The 12451-nt window shown below is 55.6% G+C and overlaps 1 protein-coding gene across 1 annotated transcript in view; it reads right to left on the bottom strand.

Moving 5' to 3' along the window:
* The window catches only part of LOC136005917 (hydrocephalus-inducing protein homolog), a 73677-nt gene that overhangs the window by 43061 nt on the left and 18165 nt on the right, over positions 1 to 12451 (bottom strand). Inside the window, exons 17-21 of the mRNA XM_065663807.1 lie at positions 11297 to 11377; positions 10985 to 11179; positions 4786 to 4875; positions 3305 to 3424; positions 20 to 154 (exon numbers count right to left, since the gene is read on the bottom strand). Coding sequence (XP_065519879.1) covers positions 20 to 154; positions 3305 to 3424; positions 4786 to 4875; positions 10985 to 11179; positions 11297 to 11377 — 621 coding nt within the window. The remainder of the gene's footprint in view (positions 1 to 19; positions 155 to 3304; positions 3425 to 4785; positions 4876 to 10984; positions 11180 to 11296; positions 11378 to 12451) is intronic.

Below are 12451 nucleotides of genomic sequence, written 5' to 3'. Positions count from 1 at the left end.
TCGGGACCTCCACTCTCACCTTGTCCTCATCAGGTCTGAAAAGGATGCGGTAGGTTGAAGACATGCCCGGTGCTACCTTATAGTCCTCATTACTCGGGCTGATCAACTCGAAGTAAGGAGAGTTCCCCAGGATGACGTTCAGCAGACGAGGAACCTGCAGGGAAGACACAAGTAGGATTTTGTCGCTTGTGGAAACATGAGAAGGGACCAGGACAGGCCATGTGACATCCTTCCTTACCACCTTTCCAAAACACTTTTAGCTCTGAAGCTACAGGCACGTAACACACGAGGGTGGACTTGAATCCCTTCTGCTGAGCTACACAGCTGCAGCACAGAGACAGTAGGAACAACACGCCCTGCTCTGAAGGCAGCAGGAAGGAGATGCAGTACCTCAAGTCACCTGCGTATTCAACAAGCCCAAAGAACATGCTTGCTTCTGCCTGCACACATCCATGCAGTCATACCTCTGGAGGGGGAATGTATTATCTGAAGGCAAACCAGCGTGCGTTATACGGGGAGGGAAGGAAGTCACTTCTGACACACCAGGGTGGAGCGGGGTGGTCAAGCTGCGGTGCTAGTCATGGCGGTGGACCAGCAACAGAAGCAGACCACAGACACTCTGGGCTTCCTGAGAATAAAAGCTTACCTCAAGAGCAAAAGGACGAGCGCAGGAAGACAAAAGAACAACCCCAGGAAGAAGCAGATGGCTAAGAGAATTTAAAGGGGGCTGCAAAGCAGCAAGGGAGATCCGTAATACAAGGAAAGGCTGGTGCAGAGATGAGAACACCCAACGTGCCTCTACGATGGATACCACAGGCACGGAGACAGCAAACAGACATTCTCTAGCACACAGGCAGCAACGCCCCAGCACCCAATCTCATCTCAGAAAGCATAACAAGGAGACTTTGAATGGCAGGCAGCTCCACTGATGAACACGACGAGCCTTGGAAAAAATGCAGGCTCATTCTGCACCCCTGACCCAAGCCTGGTGACCCATGGCCAAGGCAGCCCTGGACGCTCTAAACACCCTTTGCTCCCACCAATGCCCTGGGGCAGCAAGCTCCAGGAGCCCATTTCCCACTGCAGCCACACGTTCTGGTCGCCAAGTCCCTTGGCACGTGAGCCCAGGTGGCAAAGATCTTCAGCAAGAGCCACCCAGGATGCCTCTGAGGGTGCTGAGGAGCAGCCTGAAGACAGGAAAGCAATTCGACAGCAAGTAGGCAAGAGCAGTAAGCATAGAGTGCAGCACTTCCGTATCGGAGTGAATACAGAGCACCTATTGGGCTCGATTACACTTTGCCTCTGTTACACATTGCTGCTAGCTGCAGTTTTAGGGGGTAGACAACCTCAGCTACCACGCAGGATACATCAGTAGGATTCCGAGGAATGTGGGAAACTCGTGAGACAGAGCACAATGTTCCTTTTCTCCAGGACATGACCAAAACCCAGCAAAATTAGAACATAATGAACTCTCTTGGGATTAGCATCTCTATCTTTGTGCATTTAAATATGCCAAGGGTTTTCCTTAGAGCTCATCTGCCTTTTACACCAGGGCTCTCCGACGCCTGAGGTTGTACCAGCTTCACAACTGATTCATTTTGGGTAAAATCAACAGTTCACACACTGCCTCCCCTTCACAGGGCATAGAAATCCCAAGCTGCAGCTGTTACCAGTCTATTACGTTTTATTGGGAATGGCACCAACATCAATGCAGGTGTTGTTTTCCACTTGGGAAGCACGAATAGAGCAAATTCACTGTTTGCCTCTTTGCTGGTACTTGGCAAAGGCAAATATTCTGAGGTGCTGCACGGATGAGGGAGCAGCTGAAGCCAAAAGGCACAGTGGGAACGAAGCAGAGCAGTAGGAAAAGAGAAGCTGAGGCCCATTTTAATAAGCAAAGGGCACACCTGCAGCAAAGATTGCCCAAAGTCACTGTGAACCACACCAGTGGTGTCCCTTGGGCATAGGTACCCACATTGCAACTTCCCAGTATGCCCAAGCTACACCAGGAATGACACAGTACTCTCTGGGAGTAACTGAGGGACCATACCTTCATCCTTCCTTGCCAAAGGCTCTTCCATGCTCTACCACGTCCCTGTAAAACCTGTTATCTCAGGAGATACTCTGACTTCTCTTGCTGTTCCTCCCCCTACATTAAGCCCTGACGGTGTCACTCCTTTTGTCCCCTCCTTTGTTTCTCCCAACAGGGAGATTTGAGGAGGGCGTTAATTCACCTGCAGACTTCCACCTCCCCCCCGCTCCCCGCTGTGCCCTCCTCTCACACACACGTCTTGCTCTTTCTTACACAACCGGATCCTGAATTACGCCTGTTTCTCACCTTTCTCTGCTTCTAGCACACTTCCTCTTACGTACCAAGAGAATCCCTGTGCGGAAGAAAGCGCTCCGCGACAGGACGTTGAACTCAGCCCCTTTCCTCCCTCCTGTCTTTTCCCACCAGCTTGCTCTTGGCACATGCCTCACTGGAGCAAACGTTTCCCCAGCTGAAATTCAAAAGGTCTCCATTTCCCCCTCTACAGCAGAGCAGAACAAAGTTGCTGCCACTTCTCAACTTCTCCCTGCTCATTTTTCTTAGGAAATCTCAACAGGATCACAATCTTTCCCGTTCAAGTTGGAGACCTTCAGGAGCACATTACCCTGCCTGTGCTGGGATTCTCCAAAGAGAAAGCACAGCCACGCTGGCTTAGAAACACCTGAGCAGAACCGAACTAAGCTTAGCAGGAGCCTCAAGTGGCACCTCAAGTCCTCCCCTTTAACTGCTGCTGCTAAGCCAGCCTGTTTCCCCTGCTCTTCCAAAACACCCAGCCTGGAGTGCTAATGCCAGGAGTTACAACTTACTCCAGCACAAAGTGGAGAAAACTCAAGCCCTGTGCTTTGACACGGAGTTGCACACAGGGGGCTCAACAGGCTGAGAGAGGGAAACATGCCCTGCCAGAAACCAGGATTAACCAAGGAGCCACCGGGACATGGTGCACACTCGTGGTAAAGCATGACAGCAGGCAAGCACTGCCCAGCCCTCGACATTCCCATCAGTCCAGGGCTTTCAAGGGGAAGCATGCTGGCTCAGAAAGCTCCTTTGGCTTAGTTACCACCAGTGCGCGGCCAAAACCAGCGGCAAAATCCCCAGCATGGCAACATTTCCCCCATCTTGCAGAATCACGCTGCTGAGACATTTTATTCTGGATGCGCTGCGCTGCAGCAGGTAACTTGCTCTGCTGCACACCACGTGAATTCCACTGCTCTCCTCCTCCAGCCCAGTGCTCAGCCTCCACAGCCCAGCACTTACCCTGTCGATGTTCCTCAGAGCTAGCGCCGCTATGTAGAACTGGCGGGGAACGTAGTTCTCAAACACCACCTCGGATGGGAACGGCTGGAACAACCTCTGGTCCAGGCCAACTGCTGAGAACTGCAGATGCAAGACAGAGCAGAGAGAGCTTCAGCTGCTGGCAGAAAGATTAACGAATGAAGATCCCACACTGATCTCCAGTAAATACAATCTCTTGGTGAGCACATCTGCCCAGCTCACACTAGGAGATGGGAGCCCACCCACCTCCGCTCTCAGCTCACAAAACGTTTCTGGACCATGTTGAGCAGCCTCAAGCTAAGAAGCTCTTTTGCAGGCTGTTTCTCCAGGCTGCCTTCTCCAAAAGGCAAAGCAGCGCCCACCTCCAGCAGAGCCCTCTGCTAAGGGGCTCACTCAGCTCCAGACGCTTGCTGGAACAGTCACGAGCACTCAGGGAGCAAGCAAAACCCAGGAGTTTCCAGGAGCCTCCACAGGAAACAATTTGCAGGTGAACTTCCCTCTGAGACAGCGAGACTGAGTCCCACGCATCCCAAATATCTTTTTGGCTTTTTGATGCAGACCCGAGAAACCAGTCGGAAGACACCAGTACCAGGGAGGAAAGGCCAACAAGAAAGAAACAGGGCAGGAGGGAAACAGACAAATGAGGTGAATGCTGGATGGGGATGAAGTTTCAGCTGAAGTCTCAGCATCACGGGGCAACTTGAGCTAGACTGCAATTCGTATCCCCTTTCCCCACGAGCTTTATGTTGATGCTTCACTGTATTCTCTTACTGCTCGTTTCTTGAACACCGCTGCAGAAGCAGCTCTGAAAAATGCACGCAAAGACCAAACGCTGACCCAGCAGAGGCAGTACTTGGAGATAATTCCTCCCTGCTTGCTCTCCCCTCTCCCAGCTGCACTGCTGTCACTCGAGAGACACAGGCAGCTCTCCCGCTTCTCCACAAAAGCCACGCTCAGGCCGAGCCCAGTAGCTGTAGCACTGCCAGTTATTTGGGCGCCCGTCTTACGTGTTCCCACCTCCTGTGCTGCCTGGGGCAACCCGTAACCGATGTGCTACATCAGGTCTCTTGCTGGCAGCTTTCTGCTCAACAGCCTACCTCAGTCATCCACCCACCTGGACTGTGTGTTAGACTGAGCAGTCCTGCAAGAAAAGCAGCTTTGAACATCCATCTAAGAGAACACTGATCCAGGCAAAGCGCATCCACTCTTCTCTGCCCAGCAAAACCCACCCACTGCAGCAGAGGTTCCACTGCCTTTGTGCAGACCAGGACTTCAATGGCTCATTGGAGAAATGTGTTTTTTGCCTTTCCCCCAGCAGAAAGAACTCCACCGCCACCAGTTGGAAATGACAACAGGACCTCATCACCAAGCTGCTTGGGTAAGCTGGAGGCAAGGCTGCCACAAGCACGTGCCCTCTTCAAATGTCACATCAAACGGCAAGGAGAAGAGCAGGGAAAGGCTACCTTTTGATGGGAGACTTCACCCATGTCCCGAAGCTGGGTAGCCCGGGGCCGCCTCATCTCCCGAGGGCTGGCCAGCCTCTGCCTGGTGGTGAGAGACTCTTCTGCCTCTCTGACCAGCTTCGGATTACGAGATGCTATCACTCTGCTCTGGAATCCATCCGCCCTTCTGGAGGACCTCATGGGCCGGGGGGTCTTGCCACTGGCCATGTCGCAGAGGTCGCCTGGAAAGAAGCAACAGTTGGACAATCCACAACCCCAGAACCTTAAAACCCTGGACCCATGGAACCCTGGAACCCCGCAACCTCAGGGAAGGGCTCTTAAAGCTCACCCAGTTCCAACCCCCTGCCACGGGCAGGGACACCTTCCACTAGGGCAGGTTGCTCCAAGCCCCGTCCAACCTGGCCTTGAACACTGCCAGAGATGGGGCAGCCACAGCTTCTCTGGGCAACCTGTGCCAGGGCCTTGCCATTCCTGGCACACCCAAAGGACACAGCTGTGTCTCCAGCCTCTGGCATCCTTCCTAAGCGGAGAACACAGGGCCTCCCCACCCTCATTCATGATTAGACCATATTTAGGCTCCATTCATAGACGTAAAACCCCACAACAAACAGACCCTGAGCCAAAACAGCCTTTTGCTCTGGGGGCAGTCCCACGAGCCACACAGACGCACCAGGCGCTACTGGCACTTCTCACCCTCTCTGCAAGGAGCCTGATGATGTTTCTAACTAAGTCAGCACAGAGTTCAAGACTCTGATTAAGAACCATAGTTTCTCAAGGCTACTTTGCCTGGCTCACGTTACAAAGATTATCTGGCAAAAACGGCTCCTTCCAGGCAGGAAATCACCCCACTGCCCAAGAGCATTTCTCCATGCAGAAGGACGCCCTAATTTTCACTTGTTAACACCCAAACTCCAGGCTCCCTCCAGGCACTCCAGGCTGCCACAGCAGGAAAAAAGCAGGAAACCATCGAAGGCACATGAGCAATTAGCTCAGAGCTACGTAAAATCCAGGATGATATTCCCTCCTGCTTCCCTGTGCTCCACATCACCTCTGCTGTGTGCACTTGCTGTACACAGCAAGACAGCATCTAGGCAAAGATGGCCATTCCCTGCCACTCGACTGCTCCCCACACCCTGCAAGCAAGGCAATCACTTCATTCCTTTACTGCCAAGGCAGCGACAGCACGGCACGTGTTTGTGGTGCCGGGCCCTCCACGGCTTCAGGAAACAAGGCTACCGTTTCCTTTTGTCCTTGCAAGAAACTCCAGAGCTCTGCACTGCCCTACGGACAGGAGGACCTGCTGCAGCAAGAGCTGGGATTTAGAGCTGGAAATAACTCCTTTTCAAGGGAGAAACCTAATGGGGATGATCCAGCATTAAGCTGGGTTTCAGTGGTTTCTTACCGGGTCTTAAGAATAACTGCCTTATTCGTTCCAATTCTCCGAGCTGTGATTTCACTTCACTTGAAACGAACCCTGTCGTCGCCCCCACAACGCTTATTTCCAGAGGGCTTCCAACCTCCACAGCCCAGCCAGCCCAGCAGCTTCCCCCCGCGCCCTGGAGCAAGGCTCTTCCACAGCCCCAGAGCCTGCAGGGACCAGCCTCCCAGAGGAGCAGGAAAGGAGCACAACGGAGCAATCGGGCACATCTCCCTGCAGGGGCAGGACAAACCAGCCACCAGGACACAGCACCCCTCCAGCCCACCACCCCACGGCTCCCTGCTCCCCACCTCAGACAGCCAAGGCTCCCTTTGCTGCAGGACCTACAGCCTAGCTCCAAGTCTCTACCCTCCCTGCAAGTTGCACGGCAATTTCAGAGCCCGTTCAAGCCCTTCTACCTGCCCAGCCCTGCTCTTAGCCCAGGGATGTTTAAATCCTGCCGGCTATCACACAACTGCCCCATCCCTGCTGCCAGCGGAGCTGCCTCCTCCCTGCCCAGGGCCAGACGCTACCTGAGCACGGGTGATTCACGCTTCTCCTGGAGGATTCCTCCGTGCGGGGCCCAGCCTTGGCTCCTGAATGCCCTCGCGCTGCTCGGCAGCTGTGGGCAGCTGCAGGGACAGGAGCCGCCCAGGGACGCCTCGGTGTGGCTCTTGCCCACCAGCACAGCAGCTAACTGCTGCTGGGCTGCCAACAGCCAGGGGAACCTGGGCAGCAAAGGACAGGGCTGGCACCTGGGCTGCCCAGCCCCTCTCCTCAACGCTCTGGCTTTGCCAGCTAGGGCAGGGTTTCACCAGCGCCTCGAGGAAGCAGAGCTCAGAGCCTGACAGTAGCTCAAGCCTGCTCCTGCCTCAGCGGCTCAGCAACTCCTGCTCTCACTGGGCCACGGCTGCTGCTCGCCTTTAACAGCAGCAGCTCCCCTGTACGTCACAATAGGCGAGGGCCACACGTGGCTTCCACGGCCACCGCAGGGCCTTGCTAAAGCTACAGCCTTGCGGATCCCTGCAGCCCCCCTACGCCTTCAATGTCTCCCCCGCAGTGAAGCCCTGCACCAGGGCTAAAGTGCACCTTACAGCAGCATTTGGTCATGCTCCGTGAGCGACACATAAATTGCTGGAGACACCGCAGATGAGCCAAGAATTTCTCTGCTTCAGCAGGAAAGAAAAAAGCTTCCGCACTGACTACAAAGCAACCATTTAATTCCTACTTTGCTGGCCCACGAGGAGCCCCGCCACACCAGGGCCATGGCCAGCCTGCCTTTGGGGTGACCCCTGTTGCTGTCCCTGGTGAGCACCCGTCGATGACTTTGTACCCATTAAGCCTGCGCACACGGGCACACGCACCACACAAGGCCACCCAACTGCCCGGGGCATCTCAGCTGCCAGGAGCTTCACACGTTTGCAGCACAGCGTTTGCCAGAAACAAAAGCTTCCCATGAGACTCGGGGCCACAGGCAAAGCAAATCCTCACACCTGCCTGGCGGGGAACGTGGAGCCCTCACTTTGAAACCAACACTCATCATCTGGGCCTTTACAACACAGGCAGGGAGGATATGAGCCCCGAGTGCTAACTGGCTCTCCAGGCAGCCAGCCTCTGGAAACACTCCAAAACATGTCCCGCACCATGTCCAGCCACGAATCCAGCTGGAAACTGGAGAGCTCAGGCAAAGACACCTCAGGCGTGACACCCCTGTGTGCTGAAGGCACCAAGGCAGAAGCTCTCTAACTAAAGGAAACCTCTTACAAAAGCTCTACCACAGCTGACATCATTAATAGGAGCCCACTAGTAGAGCTTCCTGCTATTTCCTTCATAACCTTCAACTGCCAGCCAACGCTGAGACAGCCCAAGCTCCCTTCCAGGGTCATAGAATCATAGAATCATAGAATAGTTAGGGCTGGAAAGGGCCTCAAGATCATCTAGTTCCAACCCCCCTGCTATGGCCAGGGACACCTCACGCTAAACCATCCCACGCAAGGCTTCATCCAACCTGGCCTCGCACACCGCCAGGGATGGAGCACTCACAACCTCCCTGGGCAACCCATTCCACACCACCCTAACAGGAAAGAATTTCCTCCTTAGATCCAATCTAAACTTCCCCTGTTTAAGTTTTAACCCCTTACCCCTTGTGCTGTCACTACAGTCCCTGATGAAGAGTCCCTCCCCAGCATCCCTATAGGCCCCCTTCAGGTACTGGAAGGCTGCTATTACGTCCCCACGCAGCCTTCTCTTCTCCACGCTGAACAGCCCCAACTTGCTCAGCCTATCTTCATACGGGAGGCGCTCCAGTCCCCTGATCATCCTCGTGGCCCTCCTCTGGACTTGTTCCAGCAGTTCCATGTCCTTTTTATGTCGAGGACACCAGAACTGCACACAATACTCCAGGTGAGGTCTCACAAGAGCAGAGTAGAGGGGCAGGGTCACCTCTTTCGACCTGCTGGTCTCGCTCCTTTTGATGCAGCCCAGAATACGGTTGGCTTTCTGGGCTGCGAGCGCACACTGCCGGCTCATGTTCATTTCCTCATCGACCAGCACCCCCAGGTCCTTCTCTGCAGGGCCGCTCTGAATCTCTTCTTTGCCCAACCTGTAGCTGTGCCTGGGATTGCTCCAACCCAGGTGTAGGACCTTGCACTTGTCATGGTTGAACATCATAAGGTTGGCATCAGCCCACCTTACAAGCGTGTCAAGGTCCCTCTGGATGGCATCCCTTCCCTCCAGCATATCAACCGGACCACACAGCTTGGTGTCACTGGCAAACTTGCTGAGGGCGCACTCAAGCCCACTGTCCATGTCAGCGACAAAGATGTTGAGTAAGACCGGTCCCAACACCGATCCCTGAGGGACACCACTCGTTACCGGTCTCCAGCCGGACATCGAGCCATTGAGCACAACTCTTTGCGTGCGGCCGTCCAGCCAGTTCTTTATCCACCGAGTGGTCCATCCACCAAATTGATATCTCTCCAATTCAGAGAGAAGGATGTCGTGTGGGACAGTGTCAAACGCTTTGCACAAGTCCAGGTAGATGACATCAACTGCTTTACCCTTGTCCATCAATTCTGTAGCCCCATCATAGAAGGCCACCACATTGGTCAGGCAGGATTTCCCCTTAGTGAAGCCATGCTGGCTGTCACCAAGCACCTTGTTGTTTTTCATGTGCCTTAGCATGCTGTCCAGGAGAATGTGCTCCAAGATTTTACCAGGCACAGAGGTGAGACTCTGTCTGTAATTCCCCGCGTCTTCCATTTTCCCCTTCTTGAAAATGGGGGTTATATTTCCCGTTTTCCAGTCGTCGGGAACTTCACCTGGCTGCCATTATTTTTCAAATATGATGGCCAGTAGCTTAGCAACGTCATTCGCCAGCTCCTTCAGGACCCGCGGATGGATTCCATCAGGTTCCATGGACTTGTGCACGTTCAGGTTCTTAAGACGGTCTTGAACCAGATCCTCTCCTATAGTGGGCCTAAGGTCTTCATTCTCAAATTTTTACCTTTAAGTGGAACCGACTGAAGTCTTAACCGCGCTTTCCCAAAGAATCTTAGAGAATAACAGAATCGTAGAACGCTTTGGATTGGAAAGGACCTTAAGATCCTCTAGTTCCAACACCCTGTCACAGGGAGGGACACCTCACACAAGAACATGGTGCCCAAGCCCCGTCCAACCTGGCCTTGAACACTGCCAGGGATGGAGCATTCACCACTGCTTTGGGCAACCTGTGCCAGTGCCCCACCACCCGCACAGTGAAGAATTTCTTCCTTCTAGCTAACCTGAACTTCCTCTGTTTCACTTTAAGCCCATCACCCCTTGTCCTCTTGATACAGCCCCTGATCAAGAGTCCCTCCCCAGCATGCTGGTAGGCCCCCTTCAGATACTGGAAGGCTGCTATGAGGTCTCCACCCCGCCTTCCCTTCTCCACGCTGAACAGCCCCAGCTTTCTCAGCCTGTCTTTGTACAGGAGCTGCTCCATCCCCCTTAGCATCCTCGTGGCCCTCCTCTGGATTTGCTCCAACAGCTCTAGGTCCTTCTGTTGAGGACACCAGAACTGTACACTGTGCTCCCAGTGGGGGTCTCATGAGAGCAGAGGAGCAGGATCACCTCCCTTGACCTGCTGGTCATGCTCTTGGTGATACAGCCCAGGACACAGGGGGTTTCCGGGCTCAAGCGCACGCTGAAGCGCCTCATGTTCCAACCCCCAGGTCCTTCTCCTCACGCTGCTCTGAATCACTTCTCTGCGCAGCCTGCAGCTGTGCCTGGGATTGCCCTGACCCAGGGCCAGGAGCCTGCACTCGGCTTTGCTGAACTTCATGAGGCTGGCCACCTCTCCAGCATGTGCAGGTCCCTCTGGATGCCATCCCTTCCCTCCAGCGCGCCGGCTGCACCACACAGCTTGGTGTTGTCTGCAAGCTTGCTGAGGGCGCTCGATCCCACTGTCTGTGTCAGCGACAAAGATGTTGAACAGGGTCTGCCCCAACACCGACCCCTGACGGACACCATTCGTCACTGGTCTCCGTTTACACATTGAGCCATTGACCGCGACTCTCTGTGTGCAGTCAGCCAGCCAATTCCTTGTCCAGCGGCTGTGCATCCAGCGAATTCATGCCTCTCCCGTTTAGAGACAAGGACGTCGTGTGGGAGGATGCTAAATGAAATTTATTGGCTCCAGAGAGCACGAACGTGGCGGGAAGGGCCAGGGGCAGCTGGTCACTTGCGGGTGGAGGGCAGGCCCCGGAGGTGGTAGATCCAGGAGCCGCCAGGGCAAGAGACCACCAGCCTGCTGGTGACAGGAGCCGGGCCGCCCGTGAAGGAGACGGTGATGGTGGTGCTGCTCTTGGCGCGCAGCATCTCGGGGGCCCTGACGCTGAAGGCCGGGTGCTTTACGGCATACTGGAACGCAGTGGCCCTCGGGAAGACGTTCCTGAAGGAGATGGAGGTGGTGCCGCCGGCTGGGATGAGGAAGGGGCCCTGGGGTTCAGGGGGCAGCGCAAGGCCGATGAGTGGGATGCAGTACTGCCCGCCCAGTGCAGAGCTGAGCTGCAGCGTGGCCTTGGCTTTGCCCAGGTGGCAGGGCTCAAAGGTCACTTCCACATTCAGCTCCGAGCCCCCAGCGCTGGCGGGTGCCGCACTGATGGATTTTGCCGTCTGGAAGTCGGCACAGTCGGTCTGCGCAGGGGAGACAAGAGACCATGGGGGGTTGGTCACAACAGCAGAGCCAGCGCCTCGGGAAGAACACGATGGTCCCCTGGCCCTGGCCCGTCCCACCCAGACCATAGCCCTGGTGAGTGCCTGCGGTGAATGGGCACGAGAAGTGTGCAAACGTGCCCAGCAGGAACAACCCTGCACCCAAGCCCCAAGACTGCCAGACCTGGGCTGCAAGCGGGAAGCAAGCCCAGGCACCACGGGGCCTGCAAAAGCAGCTCCAACCAGGGCAGCAGACACGGGCCCGCAAGGGAGGACAAGCCCACACTAGTGGGAAGGCCCCTGGGCTCACATGGCCACCCTGGCTCTGCCAGGCCACGCCAGAGGCACTCGGACCCCCTGGTGGAGAGGGCTGGTGCTGGCCAGAGGAGCTGCCTCCCAGCCAGAGCCCTGGCAGCCCGGGCTCACCTGTAGGAGGTACTCGGTCTCCTGCTGGGCAAAATTCCGTATTTTGGTGGTGATGGTCTGACGGGAGCCCAGCGTGGTGCGGAAATACACGGGCTTCTCTGGCCTGCTCGAGGTGGCTTTCAGCTGCAGGTTGTAAGACAGAGAGCCCAAGTCGCTGCTCTGGAGCACCAGGTGCCCGGTGCTCTCACCCGTTTTCAGGGGCTGATACTCCAAGACAAGATCCGCCTGGGAGGAAGGAAGGAAAAAGCCACGGCGTCAGGCACAGGCAGGGAACACGTGTGCCTGAGAAGGGGGCAGCTGGTCCCTGCTCTGCTCAGGCAGCGCTTGAAGGCTGGGCTGCCTTCCCCGCTCTGACTCCCTCTCTCTCGGGCACAGCCTTGCTCCTTCTGGGGGACGGTTCACTCAGGGACAGATCCCAACAGCTCAGAGCCCTCCAGCATGATGCCAGAAGCTGCCCACCCTAAAAAGCCCCTGTGCTCCCCCAGGGCACACACCACCTCCTGTCAATGCAGGCTGCAGACAACCTGGCCGCGGGATCAGGCTTGTCCTGCAGCCACTCGCACCTGGAAGCAACACATTAAATGAGGGGCACATGGCACAAGGGCCTGCCACGTGACGCCCAGTGGCGGC

The sequence above is a fragment of the Lathamus discolor genome, chromosome Z (genome assembly GCF_037157495.1).
Source record: "Lathamus discolor isolate bLatDis1 chromosome Z, bLatDis1.hap1, whole genome shotgun sequence".
Classification (NCBI taxonomy): Eukaryota; Metazoa; Chordata; class Aves; order Psittaciformes; family Psittacidae; genus Lathamus; species Lathamus discolor.
The sequence above is the reverse complement of the archived record's forward strand: the minus strand, read 5'-3'. Positions and strand labels throughout refer to the sequence as shown.